Consider the following 23,235-nt stretch of genomic DNA (forward strand, 5'->3'; position numbering starts at 1 on the left):
CAATCTTGGAGATTTTGCTTCTGTTTAAATTTGGCATGTTTGTTTCGTTGTTTCTGCGACAGTGTTCTGACCCGTTTTGTGTATCAAGGAGGATTAGCTTCGTCTTTTGTTAATTTATTTGGTATAAATCTCTCAATTGCTGCCGATACTATTTCTCTGAATTCAAGCCAAATGTGATCTGCACTAGTATCATTAATTTGGAAGGAGTGGAGATTGTCTCTCAGGAAGGCATCAAGTGAATTTTTATCTGCTTTTTTGAATAGGTATATTTTTCGTTTATTTTTGGAGGATTTGGGGGTTGTAATATTCAACCTCGCTACAACCCTGTGTTCACTAATCCCTGTATCCGTTTTGATACTCGTTATTAACTCAGGGTGCACCCCTAGACAGAATCGTCCTAGGAAACTGTCCACATACATATTTGATCGCTATACTTACAAATAAGTATTACGATCGCAGTCTCAATTAGACGACATTCAACAAAGAGTGATGTATTGGATATACACCCTGCTGATGGCAGTGACTATGGAAATAGAAATATCTGTACCATTCTTGTGACTTGACATAGTTTTCCCTTTGCTATTACAGTATTCCACATCAAATCCATACCTTCCTTACAACTGGACATAGTCATTTCCTTTGAATATGACGGAACACACACACACACACACACACACACACACACACACACACACACACACACACACACACACACATATATATACAAGCACACACACATACACACACACACACACACACATCACATCACACACACACACAAACACACACACACACACACACACACACACACACACACACATACTTTATAAGCCTCATGCTCAAGGCGAACCTATCACGCACCCCCTACTACTAAGTATAATACTTCGCCAATAACTGATTGCCAGCGATACGAAATAATACTAACGGAAAATCAGCGATGGGTGGACGTGTCTCATAAGTTTTTCCTGAGAGTGGTACCGCTGCGTCTTAGAAAGAGAGGCATGATAGTCTTACAAAGCGCCTGATGTTAAAAAACACGATTGCAACAACTACTGTATGTTACTGTCGCAAGCGGTCTTGGTCCTATAGGTACACACAAGAATCCCTGTTAAAAGCTATACTGACTTTATAATTCGGGGTATGGCATTACCTCCAAATGATGTGGTTTTTCCAGACAAATACCGTGACACTGAATGTAGACAGCGATCGACGGAGTGTATATTATCAGACCAACAGTGCGGTTACACATCGCCGACCGTGCAGCCTCGTTATAAAATCCTCGAATTTAGAAAGTGATTCAGTTAAGGAATGTGGTATGAAACCAGTATTTGCAACTCCCTTATGCCGCCGCTTGACATTTCTCCAGTATTTGTAACACATTCTGTCTCGATGGCGTGTCAGAGGTTCTGTGATATATCCACTGGGTTATAGGTGAAGGTTGATTGAGAAGGATCACAACCAGTAGATGGTGTGCTGATTGGGATCGTAAGAAACGTACACTAGCTTATCACATCTCTAGTGTTATGCTCTCCAGTGGAAATTCTGTCTGGGAGTCAAGTCATTCCATTCAACCACATACCTGCATTGGATCCTATGGAGAACACCTTTAATGATTACAGCCATTAGTGAATCATATTTCTGGCACTCTCATATCTTGAAACGAGTCCCCTTTTTCTAACCTATCAGTTACAATAAAATTATAGATAGTCCCTATGCCACTTGAAATTGCTGTTATTTACGCAGCTTTGCGCATGTGATCGTTCCAATTTAAGTCGGAACTCAGCAGAAGCCGGGGAGAGCTGTATCTACCACCTTCTGCAGCCCATGTATAAACAGGCTATGCTGAGTTACTGCGACAGGACTGTGTATTGACCATTCGAATGAAATGGGAACATGTTGTCATAGCTTCGCCAACATTGTACGATGTGTAAGGTCAGTGCCAAACAAAGCCTGCTTCTGCAACACGAGGTAGCATAAAAGACAGTACAGGATCTGGGAGAAGGCCGAGGATTTTGCTACTGCATTGTGGTGCGTCCCCAAACTAAATACAGGTAATACAGTCCAAAGCAGATATGCGTCCCTCAGGGCCCATTCACGTCTATCACCCCAACATGCTATCATCGTTATTCTGTACCACCAAACAGAGAAAAATTACGAACCATAAAAGCTCCACTAACTTCATCCAATAGAGAACTTGATAAGATATTTAGCACATCTCTCTCTTCTCATATATCGAAAACAAATACCATCTGCAGACATCGAGCACATATTACAATCCTATTAAATATACAGGTATTGATGCATTACATGGACCAGTGTAAAGTTGCAGCGCCTGTATTGTAGGAGGATGACTGTATCCCATGAACTATACTGTAAGTCGCAAGAGACCCTCCCTGTGGCCCTGTGTCGTTGTTTGAAACATTGTTTCTTTTTACTGCTGTAAGACGCTATGTACACTGCCATACATTTTATTTTTTCCGCCACGACTTCGAGATCTGTGTCAGGTTCTAAACTGACATTAACACGTTCTGATCCATTGCTTTTCACAAAAACTAGACGTTGCACAGTATAAGTCATGTTACTGTTACTACCATAACACACCTTACATATTGGATGGTTTTAAATAAAAGGCAGTTACAATATAAGGAAACTGGAAGAGTTTGGTTCCTCTGTGAAGAGTTTCCAAACTGCGGCCCGAAGGAGATTGACGACCTCTACATTTAAACTCATCTGTCACAGTGGCGGAATAGCTGATGACTCAGCATGCCATTTCGACTGATTCCTCATGTTGCAGTCTAGTACGTGATCACTGTTTCGGTGCTAGCCATCCCCAGAAGGTGTTACCCCTCCACCAAAATACTTTTTCCATCTTAAACAAGCGATATCAGTCAATCATTATGTGGTAACCAACAGCGCACCAGTGGGCAGATGTGATGGAAAAGACACCGTCAATGTACTGTAATAATAAGCATCACAGTTAATAGTGCGAACAATTTTAGCAATATTACAGTAATTTCAACACCGATCAATGATGCGACAGCATGTTTCCCAAATTCCGTATCATCCCTAAACCGCTCCTTCCCTACTTTGCGAGTATCATTACGAATGTAGATAGATTATTGTGCAGTACATCCATTCATTGTTAATTATCAAACACATACATCATCAAAGTATGCTAGGCAGTGCTTTCTGGCACCTCGAGCATAGTGCATAATGTACGATCTGTTTCTATGCGGCTGGGAGTCAGAGAGCATTGTCGCAGTCTTAGGATAACATTAGAGACTGAAAGAACCCGTCGCATTGTCTTTGACCAGCCCACCCTGCAGCACTGTTACCGATTTACTCTGCAGCTGACCAGAAGTAGACCGCTACAGTCAACGTCTCGTGAATGAATGGAGTTAGCCGAGTCCTCGCCCTTCCAATTACACAAGATTTCTCCAGATGCACCCATGTCGAGGAGGTTAGCACCCCTTATCGATCTATAATAACAGATTTGAAAGTTTGAGCAGAACAAGCATAAGAAATTGGAGGACGAGGGCAGTAACAAGTAATTGATCGTTCTTAATCTGGTTTGGTATCTAGTAAAGTACCTACATTACCAGGGGATAGTTGTTTTCCCATCATTGAGTGCTGCTGATAGAGTAGACAACCGCTTTTGCATTTGAAACCTCCAGTTTCCCTAGTTATTGATGCTTTAAATCACTGTGGAGTCTGTTTACTTACCTAGAGGCCCGAGGCGATAGTTTATGGTGACGAGAACCACATTGTTGTCGATGAGATAGCCTGCTTTATACCCTGCACCGGTTCCTGATACCCAGCCACCACCATGAATCCAAAACATCACTGGGAACAGCTCCGCAGGTTTCAGCTGAAAATCAGTAAATAGGTATAACTGTTATACCCATTGCTGGACACTTCGTTAGTGGTTTTTGTTGAATTCCCGAAAAATAGCCACAATGGTAATTACTTTCATTAAACGTTTCTCTTATTTTCACATACGTTCATTCACATTTGTATATTTATAAAAAGTAAATCTCTATTTTATTTAATAAATTAGGTCCATATTCAAACTGACTAGATTTTGGACTGCCTTCCTGGGCAAGGTTGTGATGATGGATTTCTGTGGTTATTTTCCGTCAACCTGCTGTAAAAAACCAGACATGTATCCGCATCGTGTAGGAGATTGTGATGACAGTATGTGCAGTACGGTGTTTCAATAGGTGAACTGAAAGCAGAGGATAAAACTCGATGACACAAGGCAGTCTACTTTTTTAGGATAGCAAGTTGGCTGTCCACATAAATGTTTGCATCCGACGCATCCAAACGAGTGCCATGCGTCCTGCCATTAGTACATCATGCACTGGTAAGAGATTTGGAATTTAACCCAGGACATCGGCACAAAAAGGGCTTATCGGAAATAGTACACGTTAACTGTGGGCTGTGTCTGTGCATGTGTGTGTGTGTGTGTGTGTGTGTGTGTGTGTGTGTGTGTGTGTGTGTGAGAGAGAGAGAGAGAGAGAGAGAGAGAGAGAGAGAGAGAGAGACAGAGAGAGAGAGAGAGAGAGAGAGAGAGAGAAACAGGGTTATAGGAAGAGTGATAGGAGAGAAAGAGGTGGAAGGGAGGGAAGGAGATCAGATAGATCGAGAGAATTATTAATACAGGAGTACATATTTTATATGCATCATTATTTCATTTTAACACATGAATAATTGTATTTCTAGTGATCCTATTGTTTCGTTTTATCTATTAACTTGTGGTGCCGTATATAACTGATATACTACATGTTCAACTACTTTGTTAGATACGTATATCTTAAATAATATTTGTCTCGCTATAGCAGTGTCGATTATTAACGTAGTTGTATTTGTATTACTGTTATGTCATCAATTTAGGGTTTGTACTAAATGCCTCTTATTTATCATTTAGCTGGCTAAATGGTCGTTAGCTGCCGGAGGCTGAATAAATAAATAACAGAGGCATTTGTCTTCATTCGTTTTCTGCTTTCTGTAGGTCATTTGTAATAGGAAGAAGCTTGCAGTAGAAAAGATGTGTTCCTCGGAAGCGAAGATAAAAAAGTGCTCATAGCTCTTAAGGTATACGTTTCAGAGTCCATGTTTACTGGACATTTTCGTTTTGTTTTTGCCCATACTACCACCTCTTTTATTTAACAATCTGTATAACATTTTTCACTTAACTAGTACGACTCAATGCACAGACAGATATTCCATTTACATTACTTTGTATTAGTGCACAGGATAGAGTAAATGTACCTCTGGAGTGAAGACGTTCAGGTACAGGCAGTCTTCCCTTTCATTAGGTCCCAACTTATTACTCTGTGGACATACAGGCCCTCGAGCTGTGGCATCACGGATGTCCACCCAAGGGTCTGGAGGCTGAGGGCTCTGTAACAAAAATAAATAAGTAAATTACACAACTGCATTACTTGGCTCGATTTCCTTTCACAAAATTCATGTATGAAAAGGATCAGCTGTAACTGATTTTCTATTCAAATAACCATGGCAACATTGTATCTCGTAGGCTGTGTTGGAAGAAAATGTATCTCGCTCCACTTCCTTACATCACCAACAAAACAAATGATTAAATGGTTGACATGTAGGGTTTCGCTATAATTTCCATGTATTTATAGTTGAGCGTTGTTGCTAGCTGATCGGTAATAAGGCAGAATTGGAGAACAAGAACACAAGTTGTATTTCAGCTGTGCATGGCTCGTGTTCATGCCATTTATTGTTTGTCATCTCCTATTACAGTATTGCCGCCTCGTTTCCTTCTTCCATTTACTGGGGTCATTAACTCCCTCCCTTACTTGCCTCTGAGTGGCAGCAGCAGCGCATATCGATAAGGGCACTGTCGTACCATCTCTGGAGCTACCAATAGTATTTCTGGGTCGTGGTGTGTCTGGTAGTCAACTGGAGATGGACCAGCAGTGTAGTCGGGCTGCAGCAGCCGTGAAGTCGGGGAAGGAGCACCGCTGGCGACACACATTGTAAGTAGGCTGTTTAGGTTTTTTTATTGGTAACGCCACCTCTGTATAAAAATCACTGGCTGTGCTGTGTGCAGTCTGTGCCTAGTTTGCATTGTTGTCTGCCATTGTAGTGTTGGGCAGCGGCAGCTGGATGTGAACAGCGCGTAGCGTTGCGCAGTTGGAGGTGAGCCACCAGCAGTAGTGGATGTGGGGAGAGAGATGGCGGAGTTTTGTAATTTGTCATGAACTGCTATATATATTATGACTATTGAGGTAAATACATTGGTTGTTCTCTATCAAAAACTTTCATTTGCTAACTATGCCTATCAGTAGTTAGTGCCTTCAGTACTTTGAATCTTTTATTTAGCTGGCAGTAGTGGCGCTCGCTGTATTGCAGTAGTTCGAGTAACCAAGATTTTTGTGAGGTAAGTGATTTCTGAAAGATATAGTTTAATGTTAGTCAGGGCCCATTCTGTTGTAGGAATTATTGAAAGTCAGATTGTTCAAAGTGTTTCATCATCATGATGCTATGTTTTACTCGGTCTTGTGTAGCTTGAGACCAATATGCTGAGAGGAAGGCATGGTAAAATTCTCCTTCACTGTGACAATCGTGAATGACCGATCGCATTCTTACAGCTGGTTACTTCTCTAAGTAGCCACACATAAATTCTAACCTGTGCTCCAATGACCAGTTGGGAGGAAAAAAATGAGAAAATTGATGGAGCCATGCTTGTGGATGAATGTCGTTGCCAGAATTCTTAAATGTTTTGAATTTACGTGTAGTAATGAACAGCTTATAGTCAAAGTCATCATGTTGCCGAGTCGCATATCGGTCATTGTTACGTCGTTTCGGCGGTTCCATCTCAAAATTCGGTGCACCTTGCCAATTTCGTTCATAATTTCCGAAATGCCCTGTGTTATTATTTTGCGGCTTTTCCGTATTTCTAAGTCCCTCTTCCCGTGTTGGAGCGCGAGTGTCCTCTGAAATACGTAATTCTTGTATTACCTGTGTCAGCTGATCTTGTACTTCCCGGATTTCTCTTTGGTGTTGCGTATTAATTTGATTCAGATTTTGTTTCAGTTTCCTAATTTGTTCGTTCTCTTCTGTGTCATTAAAGACTACCGGTTTTGTGTCATTCAGATTATCATCTACCTTCGTACATAAGTTAGTGAACTGATCCGAAAGTTCGACTACATTCTCCGATAGTGTACTTATTTCCTCAGTGTGTTTTTCTGAACCAAGTTTCAGAGTGTCCATTTGTGTTGAAATCGTATCTACTGTGTCCTTTAAGTTTTCTTGAGTTTTTGCAAGTTGCGTAACCGAATCGGTAGATGCAACTGAGTCAATTTTAGCTTGCAAGGTGTCGTGATTTTCATGAACAATAGTTTGCAGTTCTTTTATGGCTGCTTCGTGATTCTGTAATGCATTTTCATGACGCGAAAAAATAGGTTGGAAATGCTCACAAATTTGTGTTTTTACGTCATTACAGACTTTTTGACATTTCGATTCGATGTTATGTAACTCAGTAGTTAAATCTTCACGTGTTTGTTCAAGCGTGGTGTCTAACTTTTTTAAGATTTTGTTCCATTGTGTCTAACTTTTGAAGCTTTTGCTGTGTTTGTCTCTGATTTTGTTCCATTGTGTCTAACTTTTGAAGATTTTGTTCCATTCTGTCTAACTTTTGTAGCTTTTGCTGTGTTTCACTCTGATTTTGTTTTATTTGTTGCATTAATTGCAATAATAATGTATTAGTGTCTGGAATCTGTTCCTCTATGCTTTTCGGCAATGCATTTGCACCGGCAACATTCACATTTTGACAAGCAGAAAATGTGTCTTGACTTATTTGAGAAAACGGTGAGGACCCAAAACCTGAATCTACAGTATTTGCAAGATTGTGTCCTGTCATTTCGTGTTCCTGAGGCGAGCTGTTGCCGACCGATCGATCGATAATGCTTCCCTGTTCACAACTTGTTTCACTGTCTACACTATTATTTGCCACCCGCTCCATTTCCCTATGCACAATTACAGAATTACTACTTTGAACATTAGTTAATTCATTACTCTGCGGCGCTAACATACTGCTTTCGTCTTCACTGTCATTTCTCAGTTTACTTTGGAGCCTAGTATTACGTTTTTCACACGCCATTATTGTCACAATATTTCACACGATAACACAGAAAAGCACAATTTGAAGAGCAAAAATAAGAGAACACATTAACATAGCACTGAAAATAATATGTAGTTAATTGCAAGCGTAGCTGCGAAATACTTGGTGCAAATCTACATGCATGCCACAACTGTTTTACTGTACAACAATGAAAAACTGCAACTACAAAGGAGATTTTCTCTACAATTACGCGCTAGCAATAAACAAAAGCTACACTAATTACACAAACTACAAGAAAAAATCAGAAGATTCCAGTGAGGTATCCTCGGCTAAGGGTCGACATATGAAACGTCCCCTTTGAACAATTATACATGACTGTGCTTAAACTGACATACAATATTTTGTTCGCACAACGCAATCCCTACAAAAGAATGGGCCCTGACTAACATTAAACTATACCTTTCAGAAATCACTTACCTCAAAAAATCTTGGTTACTCGAACTACTGCAATACAGCGAGCGCCACTACTGCCAGCTAAATACAAGATTCAAAGTACTGAAGGCACTAACTACTGATAGGCATAGTTAGCAAATGAAAGTTTTTGATAGAGATCAACCAATGTACACTCCTGGAAATGGAAAAAAGAACACATAGACACCGGTGTGTCAGACCCACCATACTTGCTCCGGACACTGCGAGAGGGCTGTACAAGCAATGATCACACGCACGGCACAGCGGACACACCAGGAACCGCGGTGTTGGCCGTCGAATGGCGCTAGCTGCGCAGCATTTGTGCACCGCCGCCGTCAGTGTCAGCCAGTTTGCCGTGGCATACGGAGCTCCATCGCAGTCTTTAACACTGGTAGCATGCCGCGACAGCGTGTACGTGAACCGTATGTGGAGTGGACGGACTTTGAGCGAGGGCGTATAGTGGGCATGCGGGAGGCCGGGTGGACGTACCGCCGAATTGCTCAACACGTGGGGCGTGAGGTCTCCACAGTACATCGATGTTGTCGCCAGTGGTCGGCGGAAGGTGCACGTGCCCGTCGACCTGGGACCGGACCGCAGCGACGCACGGATGCACGCCAAGACCGTAGGATCCTACGCAGTGCCGTAGGGGACCGCACCGCCACTTCCCAGCAAATTAGGGACACTGTTGCTCCTGGGGTATCAGCGAGGACCATTCGCAACCGTCTCCATGAAGCTGGGCTACGGTCCCGCACACCGTTAGGCCGTCTTCCGCTCACGCCCCAACATCGTGCAGCCCGCCTCCAGTGGTGTCGCGACAGGCGTGAATGGAGGGACGAATGGAGACGTGCCGTCTTCAGTGATGAGAGTCGCTTCTGCCTTGGTGCCAATGATGGTCGTATGCGTGTTTGGCGCCGTGCAGGTGAGCGCCACAATCAGGACTGCATACGACCGAGGCACACAGGACCAACACCCGGCATCATGGTGTGGGGAGCGATCTCCTACACTGGCCGTACACCACTGGTGATCGTCGATGGGACACTGAATAGTGCACGGTACATCCAAACCGTCATCGAACCCATCGTTCTACCATTCCTAGACCGGCAAGGGAACTTGCTGTTCCAACAGGACAATGCACGTCCGCATGTATCCCGTGCCACCCAAGGTGCTCTAGAAGGTGTAAGTCAACTACCCTGGCCAGCTAGATCTACGGATCTGTCCCGCATTGAGCATGTTTGGGACTGGATGAAGCGTCGTCTCACGCGGTCTGCACGTCCAGCACGAACGCTGGTCCACCTGAGGCGCCAGGTGGAAATGGCATGGCAAGCCGTTCCACAGGACTACATCCAGCATCTCTACGAACGTCTCCATGGGAGAATAGCAGCCTGCATTGCTGCGAAAGGTGGATATACACTGTACTAGTGCCGACATTGTGCATGCTCTGTTGCCTGTGTCTATGTGCCTGTGGTTCTGTCAGTGTGATCATGTGATGTATCTGACACCAGGAATGTGTCAATAAAGTTTCCCCTTCCTGGGACAATGAATTCACGGTGTTCTTATTTCAATTTCCAGGAGTGTATTTACCTCAATAGTCATAATATATATAGCAGTTCATGACAAATTACAAAACTCCGCCATCTCTCTCCCCACATCCACCACTGCTGGCGGCTCACCTCCAACTGCGCAACGCTACGCGCTGTTCACATCCAGCTGCCGCTGCCCAACACTACAATGGCAGACAACAATGCAAACTAGACACAGACTGCACACAGCACAGCCAGTGATTTTTATACAGAGGTGGCGTTACCAATAAAAAAACCTAAACAGCCTACTTACAACATGAACTGTCCGGTGGAGGGAGATGGGAGCAGGACGACTGTTGGTTGGTCGGTCGGTTTGTTGTCATATCAGCCGGCGTGTATTTGGTCCTTTCACAGTTTCCGGGCCTGGGCGGTTGGTCGGTTGGTATGGAGCAGCAAGGAAGTCGCCGTCGCGCGGAGTCGGGCCGGAACTGATGCCGGCGTGCACACACATTTGGATTGTGAGAAGCTGCTTGCGAATGCTACGAAGTTCGCCGCCCACCGATCTTGGACATGAAAGTTGAGTCCTCACTTAACTTACTACAGAGGCTCAACTGTTTAAATTTCTTCGTTTGATCCTGGTTGTCGCTTTTGGGACATTCCCGCGAGCAACAAAGCGTGTATATTTAAGTCAGCCAAGATTCCAGCCGTCTTCCTGTGAAATTTAACTTAATGTATACCCTGTTTTGGAAGTTCACCAGCAGTATCTTCTGCCTTGTGGCCGTTGACGTTGCCGTCACCTGCCCTGGTCGTTGACGTAATTTTCGGCAGTGAATTTTCCTCGTCGTGTTGTTGTTGTCCAGTGCGGCGTGTAGTTCGACAGCTGAGGTGTTGTTGGTCGGTGTGGGCGCCAATATTCTGTGTGTCTTGCATTGAAATCTTGTGGTCGTTCTGCTGGTTGCGTGGAGCGTGACTGATTTGGTTGATTGGTCGGTCGGCTGTGTGTCTGTGGGGATGCTTCCAGATTAAAAAGTCGTTGGACAGGCTGCCTGTCTCACCTAAACGAGCGTTAGTGTTACAATCCCAGGCCGATCCTTGGAAACTTTTGAGCGTCGTTCCTTGTGTGTTATGTAGTAATTTCCCTGTTTGGATTTTAGTTATTTGGTTGATGTGTGGCCTTCAGCCGAGTTTTAATGTCTCTTGAATTAATGCCCTTGTCTAGCTCTTAAGCCCTAAGATTGTTATTCTTTTCGTTTTAAGTTAAGGCCTTTTGCCTTTTTGACACTCTTCTTATTGCCTAATATGAGGCCTCCAGCCAATTTCCATTAAAATTAAATTGCTAAGGCCTTCAGCCTATTTAGATTGAATATTTAGAAAATATTCTTGAGAGCAACCTCCAGAAGAACCTTGTATTTCAATTTCTTGTTTAGGCCTCGTGTCTTGGATTTTTAGTGTGGCCTTCAGCCGATCTAAAGTTAATCAAAGGAGGTCGATTGAAGTTTTGAGTGTTTTGCGTCCTTGTTGTAATTTTGTGTGTTGATGAATAAAGTTTGTATGTTGAGTGAAACTGACAGCAACATATTTTGGCCCCTTTCCACAACCTAATCCGCTCCGTCCTGCTAGCGCAGGCGTTTCTGTATCCTTTAGCGTGACAATTAGTTTACAACGCCTCACCTCTATAAACGGTACTAAGGTCGCTAAGGTTAACAGCCTAGCCGTACACGTGTGGGCTGTAGGTGGAAGTAAACCGTATCAAGTACACATCACAGGATCCCATTTGCTCAACATGCGTCTTCTAATATCGAATTCCTTCCAGCGGAAGATTTCGCTCAGTCGAGTCTTCATTTACGATGTGGTGACTGAATCCGATCCAGGAAAATGCTGTTGTGCCTTCCACTAAAGAGGGCATAAATACGTTTTGAGGGATGTCATTAATTTATAGAGCTTAGCAGTTCCTGTTTCAGCACAGTTCAAAATACAACCACGAAATATTACACAAGATTCCACATGACTGACTGCTTCGCGCGACACGAACTTGACCTTCTACAGAGATTAACAACACTGCGTATGTACGACGAATAATAACTGTCGTAAGAAACTGTGCGAAAAATAGTGTAAGTTTGTAGAAGACATGCCAGTGTTGTAGATCCCATATTGACGAACGTTATAGAGGTTTCAATTAAACTATAAGCAGTATTCAGTGTTAATGATTTTCCCACTTCATCAAGCTGCTGCATGGCCCTTTTCTATCATCATTATTACCAAGTGAGAAATTATTCAAAGACATATTATTTAAACTAAAAGATCTTGAATACACTTCCCACTAAAACTTAAATTTCGCTAGTTCATAAATAGAGAAGGAGTGATAAGTTACTGAGGAAAAAATTTAGTGCATTTGAAAAGTAAATCTAAAATAATGGCAAAGTGAAGTGATTCATTATATTTAAAGGAAAGTGAAAACTTTTTATATCTTCTGTAGATATATTAGATGATCTCAGTTCAGGACTCTATGGTCTAGGGTAGCATCTTTGATTAGTAATCAAATCGATCTCAGTCCTGGGTACAAAAACCATCACCGCTTGAGCTTTGGTTAATAATCAGCATTGGAAACCGAAGGCTTCCGGCTGAAGAAGTCACCCTCATTCCGCCAACGGTCTTGTCAAAGAGGGCGGAGAAGCAGACAGAGGTTCAGGGCGCTCTCGTGTCCTTTGGGTGGGAAACTGCCCCTAAAGGTGGGAGAATCAGCAATGATCAACTGCAAGAGGATGCAGAAGGCAATGGAAACCATTGCATTAAATACCCATAATCTGTATCCACAGGACACGTAGCCTGTAATTGGAAAAAGTGTCACTGTGACCTCTGCATTGGCAAAAGATTCCGGAATAGTCCCTCAATCGGATCTCCGGGAGGGGACTGACAAGGGGGAAGTGAACATGAGAAAAGGTTCAATAACCAACGAAAGGATAATGTTCTACGAGTCGGGGCGTGGAATGTCAGAAGCTTCAACGTCTTAGGGAAGCTAGAAAATCTGAAGAGGGAATGGCAGATGCTCATTCTAGATGTAGGTGGGGTCAGAGAAGTGAAATGAAAAGAAGAGAAGGATTTTTGGCCAGATGATTAAATATCAACAGCAGCAGAAAATGGTCTAACAGGAGTAGGGCTCGTTATGAATAGGAAGTTACGGCACAGAGTGTGTTACTGTGAACAATTCAGTGACAGGGCTGTTTTTGTTCGGATCAACAGCAAACCACCAACGACAACGATAGTTCAGGTATACATGCCGATGTCGCAATCTGAAGATGAAGAGATAGAGAAAGTTCATGAGGATACTGAAAGGGTAATACAGTAAGTAAAGGGAGATGAAAACCTAACAGTCACGGAGGACAGGAATGCTATTATGGGGGAACGAGTAGAAGAAATGGTTACAGGAGGATATGGCCTTGGGTCAAAGCTAATTGCGTTCTGTAAACAATTTCTGCTGGTAGCGAATACTCTGTTCAAGAATAATAAGAGGAGGAGGTACACCTGGAAAAGACCGGGTGATTTGGGAACATTTCAGAACGTTACGAATTAAGAAACAGATTACATCATGGTCTGACAGAGATTCCGAAGTCAGATACTTGGTTGTAAGGCATCCCCAGGAGCAGAGAAAGACTCAGATCACATTATAGTACTCATGAAGAGTACGCTGCCGGCCTCTGTGACCGAGCGGTTCTAGGCGCTTCAGTCCGTAACAGCGCGACTGCTACGGCCGCAGGTTCGAATCCTGCCTCGGGCATGGATGTGTGTGATGTCCTTAGGTTAGTTAGATTTAAGTAGTTCTACGTCTAGGGTAATGATGACCTCCGATGTTAAGTCCCATAGTGCTTAGAGCCATTTGAACCATTTTTGAAGAGTACGCTGAAGTATTAGAGATTAGTCAGGAAGAATCAATACGCAATAGTAAGGAATGACGAGAGACGCTTAAATTTCTATAGGGCTATAGATACAGCAATTAGGAACAGCTGAGGTGGCAGTACGGTTGAAGAGGAATAAACATCACTAAAAAGTGCAATCACAGATGTTGGACTGAAAATCATATGTACAAAGAAGGTAATTACGAAGACACCATAGATAATAGAAGAAATACTTCCGTTGATAGACGAAAGAAGGCAGTACAAAACTGTTAAGAGGAATTCAGGAATACAGAAGCATTAGTCGCTGAGGAATGAAATAAATAGGAAGTGCAGTGGAACTAAGAAGAAATGACTGTATAAAAATGTGACGAAATCGAAAAAGAAATGATTGTCGCAAGGAATTACTCGGCTTAGAGGGAATCAAACCAACCTTCGGTGCAATTAAAAACAAGGATGATAACATTAAGAGTGCAACGGGACTTCTACTGTTCATGCAGAGGAGAGAGCGGATGGATGGGAAGAGTACATTGAAGGACTCTTTGTCTGATGTGATATATGAAGAAACAGTAGTCGATTTTGAGGAGACAGGGATGCAGCATTAGAATCAGAATCTAAGAGAGCTTTGAAGGACTTAAGAAAGCATAGATAACATTCCATAAGAATTTATAAAATCATCCGAGAAAGGGGCAACAAAACGATTACAGACGTTGGTGTGTACGATGTATGAGCCTGGTAATATTCCATCTGACTTCATCCACACAATTCCGAAGACTGCAAGTACTGACAAGTACGAGAATTGTCGCACAATCAGCTTAACAACGCAAGTATTCAAGTTTCTGACTAGACTAAACTACAGAAGAACGGAAAAGAGCATTGAGGATGTGTTAGATGACGATCAGTTTGAGTTTAGGAGAGGTAAAGGTACCAGTGAGGCAATTCTGACGTTGCGGTTGATAATGGAAGCAAGACTAAAGAAAAATCAAGACACGTTCATAGGATTTGTCGACCTGCAAAAAGCGTTCGACAATGTAAAATAGTGCAAGATGTTCGAAATTCTGAGAAAGAAATAGGGGTAAACTACAGGGAGGGACGTATAATATACAATATGTGCAAGAGCCAAGAGGGAATAATAGGCGCCGGCCGCGGTGGTCTCGCGGTTCTAGACGCGCAGTCCGGAACCGCGCGACTGCTACGGTCGCAGGTTCGAATCCTGCCTCGGGCATGGATGTATGTGATGTCCTTAGGTTAGTTAGGTTTAAGTAGTTCTAAGTTCTGGGGGACTGATGACCTCAGCTGTTAAGTCCCTTAGTGCTCAGAGCCATTTGGCGTCGACGACGAAGAACAAAGTTCTCTGATTAAAGACAGTGATGTAGTCTTTTGCCCATGTTGTTCAATCTGTACATTGAAGTAGCAATGATGGGAATAAAAGTTTGTTCCAGGAGAGCGATTAAAATTCAAAGTGAAAGGATCTCAGTGATGTGATACGGTGGAGACATTACTACCCTGAATGAAAGTGAAGAAGAATTACATGATCTCCTGAATAGAATGCACAGTCTAATGAGTACAGAATAAGAATTGAGGGTAAATCGAAGAAAGATGAAAGTAATGAGAAGTAGCAGAAATGAGAAAAGCGAGAAAAATAACATCAAGATTGATGGTCACGAAGTAGATGAAGTTAAGTTATTCTACTACCTAGGCAGCAAATAACCAATGACGGGCGGAGCAATTAGGACATCAAAAGCAGACTAGCACTGGCAAAAAGGGAATACCTGGCTAAGAGAAGTGTACTAGTATCAAACATAGGCCTTAATTTGAGGAAGAAATTTACGAGAATGTACGTAAGAAGCACAGCAATGTATGGTAGTGCAACATGTACTGTGGAAACACTGGAACAGAAGAAAATCGAAGCATATGAGATTTGGTGTTACATACCAATGTTAAAAATTAGGTGGACTGATGAGGTAAGGAATGAGGAGGTCCTGCGCATAATCGGAGAGGAAAGGGATGTGTGGAAAACACTGAAAGGCGAAGGGACAGGATGATACAACATCTGTTATAACAGCAGGGAATGACTTCCATGGCACCAGAGCAAGATGCAGAGGGCAGAAACTGTAGAGGAAGACAGAAGTTGGAATAAATCTAGAAAATTGTCGACGACGTAGGTTGCAAGTGCTACTCTGAGATGAAGAAGTTGGCACAGGAGAGGAATTAGTGGCGGGGCGCATAAAACCATTCAGAAGATTGATGACTTAAAAGAAAGAGAAGAAAAAAGAAAAATCTCGCAATTTCGGTACTGTCTATATTCAGTGTTATTATTCTGTGAAATCATGTTGAGCTTAAATGCTATGTAATCTGATATGGAATATAGATTCGTGATAGGTTTTGCTTCTGAAAACCTGACAACAGTCAACACTATCGTCAGTGACGTTTCTCTCTATACCGGACTATATGTTGTTAGTAACAAATCAGTATTGGTTTCCCATAATTGTAGTTTCCAGTACAAAAATACGTAAATTTTTCATGCAGTTAACGTGACATTTTCATTTGACCTTGTACGTGTGCATTTACCGGTGCCATCTCAACGCATATCATTAATTGTTACGTAACAGATTCAGACAAACTTAGAGAAATTTGTACATTTTGCCAAGACCTGAGTTGGCGACAGTAATCATCATTCTCTGATTAATATTTCAGTCAGTCTCAGTTACGTAATGAATTATGATCTCGGCTAACTATATATAAGTAATTCACTTGATTAGAAAGTTTCTTTTAGGTCGCTGTTGCGCAGTGAATTAATTTGCTCTATAATGATCAGTTACAATCTTCCTGGCATCCATCGGTCAAAGTTTTCTCTTCTGAATCAATGCCCTCTGCAGTATAGAATATTAGGTTACTTGTGTCATTAATATATTGTAGAGCGCTGGGGGGGATATATCATGCAAAGAGTCATGCAGATAACCTTCTCAGATGGTAAGTGTGAGTACTATCGCTCAATCAACGTAGTAGTTCGAGCATCGCTTTTTCATAACTAGAGTAATATACAGAAAAATGTCAAAAAAACCTTGACAGTATCTTAGATGACTAGAAGTTTGGGTTTTGATTCAGCGGCCCTTCTATGGGTTTTATGCAAGCTGCAACGCCTTCAAGAACAACGCGTAATATGTTCAAATTTCCTCCGTCACTACATGTAAACTATTAAATCTTAAAAAAAAAAAATTTAATAGAGTTAAATTTTGTACAGGGATACATTTTCGCTGGGGGCCACGTTTTTCGAGTTATGCAAGAGAAACGCGTTTCAAGGTAACTTTTGTACGTTTTTATAGAATAATTGGAAAACTAGAGCCTCTAGCAAAAACGTATCCCAATACAAAAGTTAACTAAACTTCCTATAAAATGGTCTTGTTCAATTTTTTTTTCAATAGGACTAATGGTTTGCGAGTAGCGAGGTAGAAAACATTAAGATTTTGCTAGTGGTATTTGGAGGCGTTGCATACTGTCTAATACCTACAGGCAGGGTTAGCTGCATCACAATACATACAGCCTGTGGTGCTTAAATCCGGAGAAATGAAACTTTTTTTTTTGAAAGAAAATTTATTATAACAAAATACAACTGAAAATTAAAATCCTTTTAAATATAATAAGTGGTATCTTTCAAGAGTAACATTACTCGATGTAACTCCCTACAGCCCCAGTGACCACCTCCAATATCTTCCAGACGTGATCGCACGCACTCTTTAAAACAGCGCTGTCCATATTCGCGAATGCTGGTTCCTTAGCGGTGCGTAGAGATGCGACATTAGGGTGCCACGTCTTCCTGGTAACTCTTTCGACTACGCTCGAAACATAGTAGTCAAGGGGTCTCAAAACCGGGCTATTGGGCGGCCAGAACTTCTTTGACCATAACATGTCCACGTTATCCGAGAGCCATTTTTGGGGTAATGGCTCGTATGAGGTCCGCGTCTGCCATCCGACGCATTGTTCGCTCGCTCACATTCAATACTCATTACAGTTTCCTCAGTGATTGCCCCGAGTCCCCCCAAATCGGCGCCTGAGCCTTTTCGATGACTGCCTTACTTCGTGACACACGTTTCTTCCAATAATGTTTCCTCGCCGGGTTAGGAGAACCTTCCCCAGACTTCTCAGACGCATTGTACTTGGCCACAATATCGTAAACAATTGATCTCGGGTACCCGAAGAATCGGATTGTTTTAGTCGGCGAAAGCCCAGAGAGAGGACTTTCGACAATCGCGGCTCTTCGGCTGTACTCCGCACTTGTCCGTAACATCCCGGTCGTTTTGAGTTTCTGACTGTTTACTAGATGCCTATGGCTTTCAAGAACCCCACTCGCGGCCTATGGCGGAACTATCGTATGGCGGGAAATTAGAATTGAAATTTGTCCGGATTTAAGCGTCGCACCCAGATGATAGGGAAGAACCGAACTGAAACGTCAAGGATTCAGAGAGTACGTGGTGTTATTGTAATGTATACAAAAGAATTTCTACGGTGTAGCACACAAGGTAAAAAAGGATTAGGTAATGACATGAACAGGAATGGCACGTTTATCCAGAGACAGTAATTATACCACCACGATTTGTGGTGGTCTCCTGTACATTACTAAAGGAGGGTCGTTGTTAATAGCAAGGTGTCTGTTCACCACGAACGGCAGTGCATGCCCTGCAACGTGGTCCCATGATGGCTGATTGGTCAGGAGTTCTTACATACGACATCCCATTCCTCCACCAGCGCAGTTGAAAATTGCTGTACGGCCGTTGGTGCATGTGTTGCATTGCACACCCCATACGAGCTTGATGCAGATCTCCCTCATTTGCGAAGTTCGATGCAGTCGCGCATTCACATCCATAAAAATGAAGCCAGCGCCGAATCCACCCTTGATAAGACGCACATGTGGAAGGAGTACAGTGTGACAATAACACTGACCCATCACTGTACCGGTGTTCAAAGATTTGGAGATCAGTATGCCCATGCCTTCCCACACCATAATATTAGGACAGTGGAAACGATCAAGTTCGACACCTTTTCTGGGTGCACTACGCACCCTCATTTCTGTGTGCGTCACTGGGTATTTCCTTCCGTTACCTTGTGTACCATACAGTAGCAGTTATTTCTGTGTATGGTCTAAGTTGCTCTAGCTATGTTACTTGTCAGTGATGCGTTTTGCAAAAGTTACTTTCGACCCTAAGTATTGCACATCAGTGTTGTACGACATTGCTTTCCTTCTGGCCTGGATATTGCACTAATTCGGTTGGTAAATATGTCAAAAACAGTTTATCCTCCCTTGTGACAAGCTATTTCACAACTGTCGTAACAGTTCTTTGATATCCTGATTACTGTCACTGAGACGGTGTTGACGACCTAGCTGGTCCCAGACAAATTGTATCGGCCACAGATCTGGGAATCTTGCTGGCCACACGAGCACCTCAAAATCCCACATACGTTTCCGAGAGAAAGGTGTAGTGATTCTTCCGTCGAGAAATGGCACCACCATACTGGCGTATGAGAGATAACACAAGAGGAAGCACGGTGCCCGTGATTTACAGTTGCGCCGTCAGAGATACCTCAATCAGTACCAGCCGTGACCTGAACTCATACCCGAACGCTCCCTACAGCATTACGCCAGCAAAAACACGACTGAGTCTTTGCAAAACATTAAAGAATGGGACGTCTCTCCAGTCGCCGTCACCTCGTCGACTATGGCCATCAGGATTAGTGCAGAAACAGCAATTTATCGCTGACCGCAATACGACGCCATTCATTAGCAAACTATACTTACTTGTCGCGGCACTATTCCAAACGCTGCCGCTTGTGTTGTGGTATTCACGGCAATCTAGACATGGAGCGGAAACAGTTCAGCTACTGCTGGTCTCCAACAGAATGTTGCCGAATTGCTTGTGCTCGGATGGCAGGCACAAATGTTAAGAGGCTATGATGTGCTCAGCGCAGAATAAGACGATCTCACCATGTCGTGACAGAAGTGATCGACCAGAATCTTCACGGTGAGTATACCTGCCCTCCGGTTCCCATGCAGGTTAACATAGGGTTAATGTCACATGCGATGCCCCATATTGCACGATTAGTTCTGCCAGCCAAATGGAGATCCACAATGAGGCCCCTTTGAAATTCTGGCAGATGCTGAAAACGCCGTCTCGCTTATTACGCAGCATCTTATTGTCCTTTACAATGCTCACTCAAAGTAAGACGTTTTAACGTCCCTTATACACCCTACCAGACCTGGCGACAACACTAAACACGAAACACAGTCATGTAGTCTGGCGTCCATTCCAAAAGTCTTACAGAATGTAACTTTATCTGAATACCCGCCGATGGTGTATGCGTGTACGAAGTCACATTGACATCGACTATATCTTGTGAGTGCTTCGCCTTTTTTTGTTTGTCATGCAGAATATATCGTTATATCGTGAAACTAGAGCGCTGAAAAAATAAAATAATATTCTGCCACACACTTTTCGCACTGGAACAATCAGGCGGGCACAAATTGCACGTATAGCACAGGAAATAGCAAGGATATCCAGTGAAGAGCCTTAGTCCATATCCTTACAATAAAAAGCACTCAACCAACGCTGATAGCTTAACACTGCACAAAAAAATGGTTCAAATGGCTCTGAGCACTATGGGACTTAACATCTGTGGTCATCAGTCCCCTAGAACTTAGAACTACTTGAACCTAACTAACCTAAAGACATCACACACGTCCATGCCCGACGCAGGATTCGAACCTGCGACCGTAGCAGTCGCGCGGTTCCGGACTGAAGTGCCTAGAACCGCTAGACCACCGCGTCCGGCTAACACTGGACAGACAACGGATAGACTCGATCAACAGTAAGACACTAGCTATATGAGCACTCTGAAGTAAGTGAGGCAATGAAAATACAACAATAGTAGGCAGAATAAGCAATAAAATGATTCGTACACAGCTCACCTCCACAAATTCCATGCTTAAGAGTAGCCTCGTTGCGTTTAAAAAAAGTAATCTGCCGGTTACTTAAACAGGCCAGCACTGACAACCCTTTCCACGATAGAGAGCACCGGTCACTGCAAACACAATCTCTTACGACTGTCGTAGTAGAAAACACTCTACATCAGTGATTGTCAAACCTCGAACCGCGGACCGCGAACAACGCGAATTAAGTATTTTATAATAATATCTATCTGGCAATTGACAGCCGAGTTCAGAAACGTCAGGTAACGTTAAGAGCTTCTTAAGAGCGTAATTTTCCTGCTTAGTTAGTGTCCCAAGGGACACTGCCTTAGCCGGCCGCTGTGGCCGAGCGCATCTAGGCGCTTCAGTCCGGAACCGCGCTGCTGCTACGGTCGCAGGTTCGAATCCTGCATCGGGCATGGGTGTGTATGATGTCCTTAGGTTAGTTCTAAGTGTGATGTCCTTAGGTTAGTTCTAAGTCTAGGGGACTGATGACCTCAGATGTTAAGTCCCATAGTGGTCAGAGCCAATTTTGAACATTGCCGTATCGAAGGTACCTTCAGTACCGGGCGGGAGGGTTTGGGTGCTGAAGTTGAGGGCTATGCCGGCGGTAGCGTAGCTACTGGCAGGGTCACCCAAGCCGGACAGGTCTCAACGTAGGAGCTAAATGAAATCTGTCCCACCTAGGGAAGGGGGGAGGGGTCTATATAGGCGTGGTGAAGCCAACCCTCCTAAGGGAGTAAACTCTGATATCAAATCCTGGTGCTCCAAGTTGGGGGTTGGGTCAATGGGCCAGCACCCCATTATCTACAAAGAACTTCTACAATCTCGAGAATCTAAAGCGGAGCCTCGGAAATCGAATAGAAACTCTTTACGAAGACTATTGGCAATGAAAAAAACAATGAGAGTTGTTACATGGAACGTTCAAAGCCTGACAAACACACCGAAATAGAGAGTGAAATTAGTCGACTGAAGGTGGACATATATTATTCTGTCAGAAACAAAAAATAAGGGACAAGGGAACGAGAAATTTTCGGTCTGGAGTTGATAAACATAAACGAGCAAAAGCAGTCATTTCCACTGTAACTAACGAAGCTCTGAGCGCTTACGTCAAGGACTACGCATTTTTATGCGCAAGGATTGTCACTATTACCATCAAGTTATACGGCATTGAAACAGTTATAATAGTAGTGTATGCGCCAAACGACGATGCAGTATAGCAAACCAAAGACCATTTCTACCAGAAATTAGACCATCTACTCAACCAAGTCAAAAAGAACCAAGAAGTAATAATAGCAGGAGATTTTAATGCGAGGGTTGTGTCACAAGCAAATAATGCAGTAATAGGAAGATATGGAGAAAATGTCATTAATAGTTCTGGAGAAAATCTCGTACAATTGTGTAACCAATATGACTTGAAAATTCTGAACACACACTATTCACATAAAGATATCCACAGATATACATGGGAGAGACCACCATTACAGCAGAAATCAATAATTGATTACATCATTACCAAGCAACGGCCAAAAATTGTAGTTTAAGACTACAGAGTCATTCGGGGAGTCAAATGGCTCTGAGCACTATGGGACTTAACTGCTGAGGTCATCTGTCCCCTAGAACTTAGAACTACTTAAACCTGACTAACCTATGGACATCACACACATTCATGCCCGAGGCAGGATTCGAACCTGCGACCGTAGCGGTCGCGCCGTTCCAGACTGTAGCGCCTAGAACCGCTCGGCCACTCTGGCCGGCATTCTGGGAGTCAACTGCAGGTTTGATCACTACTTAGTTTTAGCAAAGTTGACATACCAATTCAGGAGAAAACCATCAACAACTGAACAAGTGGCTGACCACGGCAATCATGAGAAGTTAGAGCAGGCTCCTGAAGCAGTTCAGCATTAAGGATTTATTTCAACGTAGATTAGAAAATGAACTAAAAGCGATTACAGAAGATGACAATATTGAAGTAGGATATGAAAATATTAAAAAAAAAAACATTTACAAAAATTTCTCTTGCGGTACTAGGTACTAAGAATAAGAATCTAGGCAAACGGGGTCCTCCACGAATGTCTGATGACCTAAAGATGTTGATTAGGGAAAAGAAAAATCTCTACAAAAAATTGTTATCAACTAAATCACTACAGGACAGGCAGAACTACCAGACAGCAAATTACGAATTAAGAAACAGAATTGAATTAGAAAAGAACAAGATGTGGGAACAGAAATGTATTGAAATTGAGAGACTAATAGGTGAATCAGAAACAACAGAGGTGCGGAGGACAGTTGCCAGTATGA

At 42.9% G+C, this 23,235-nt stretch overlaps 1 protein-coding gene across 1 annotated transcript in view; it reads right to left on the bottom strand.

The window, feature by feature from the left end:
* Positions 1 to 23,235, bottom strand: part of LOC126474450 (juvenile hormone esterase-like) — a 128,667-nt gene that overhangs the window by 83,130 nt on the left and 22,302 nt on the right. Inside the window, exons 2-3 of the mRNA XM_050101922.1 lie at positions 5,272 to 5,403; positions 3,724 to 3,868 (exon numbers count right to left, since the gene is read on the bottom strand). Coding sequence (XP_049957879.1) covers positions 3,724 to 3,868; positions 5,272 to 5,403 — 277 coding nt within the window. The remainder of the gene's footprint in view (positions 1 to 3,723; positions 3,869 to 5,271; positions 5,404 to 23,235) is intronic.

This window comes from Schistocerca serialis, chromosome 4, assembly GCF_023864345.2.
Source record: "Schistocerca serialis cubense isolate TAMUIC-IGC-003099 chromosome 4, iqSchSeri2.2, whole genome shotgun sequence".
Classification (NCBI taxonomy): domain Eukaryota; kingdom Metazoa; phylum Arthropoda; class Insecta; order Orthoptera; family Acrididae; genus Schistocerca; species Schistocerca serialis.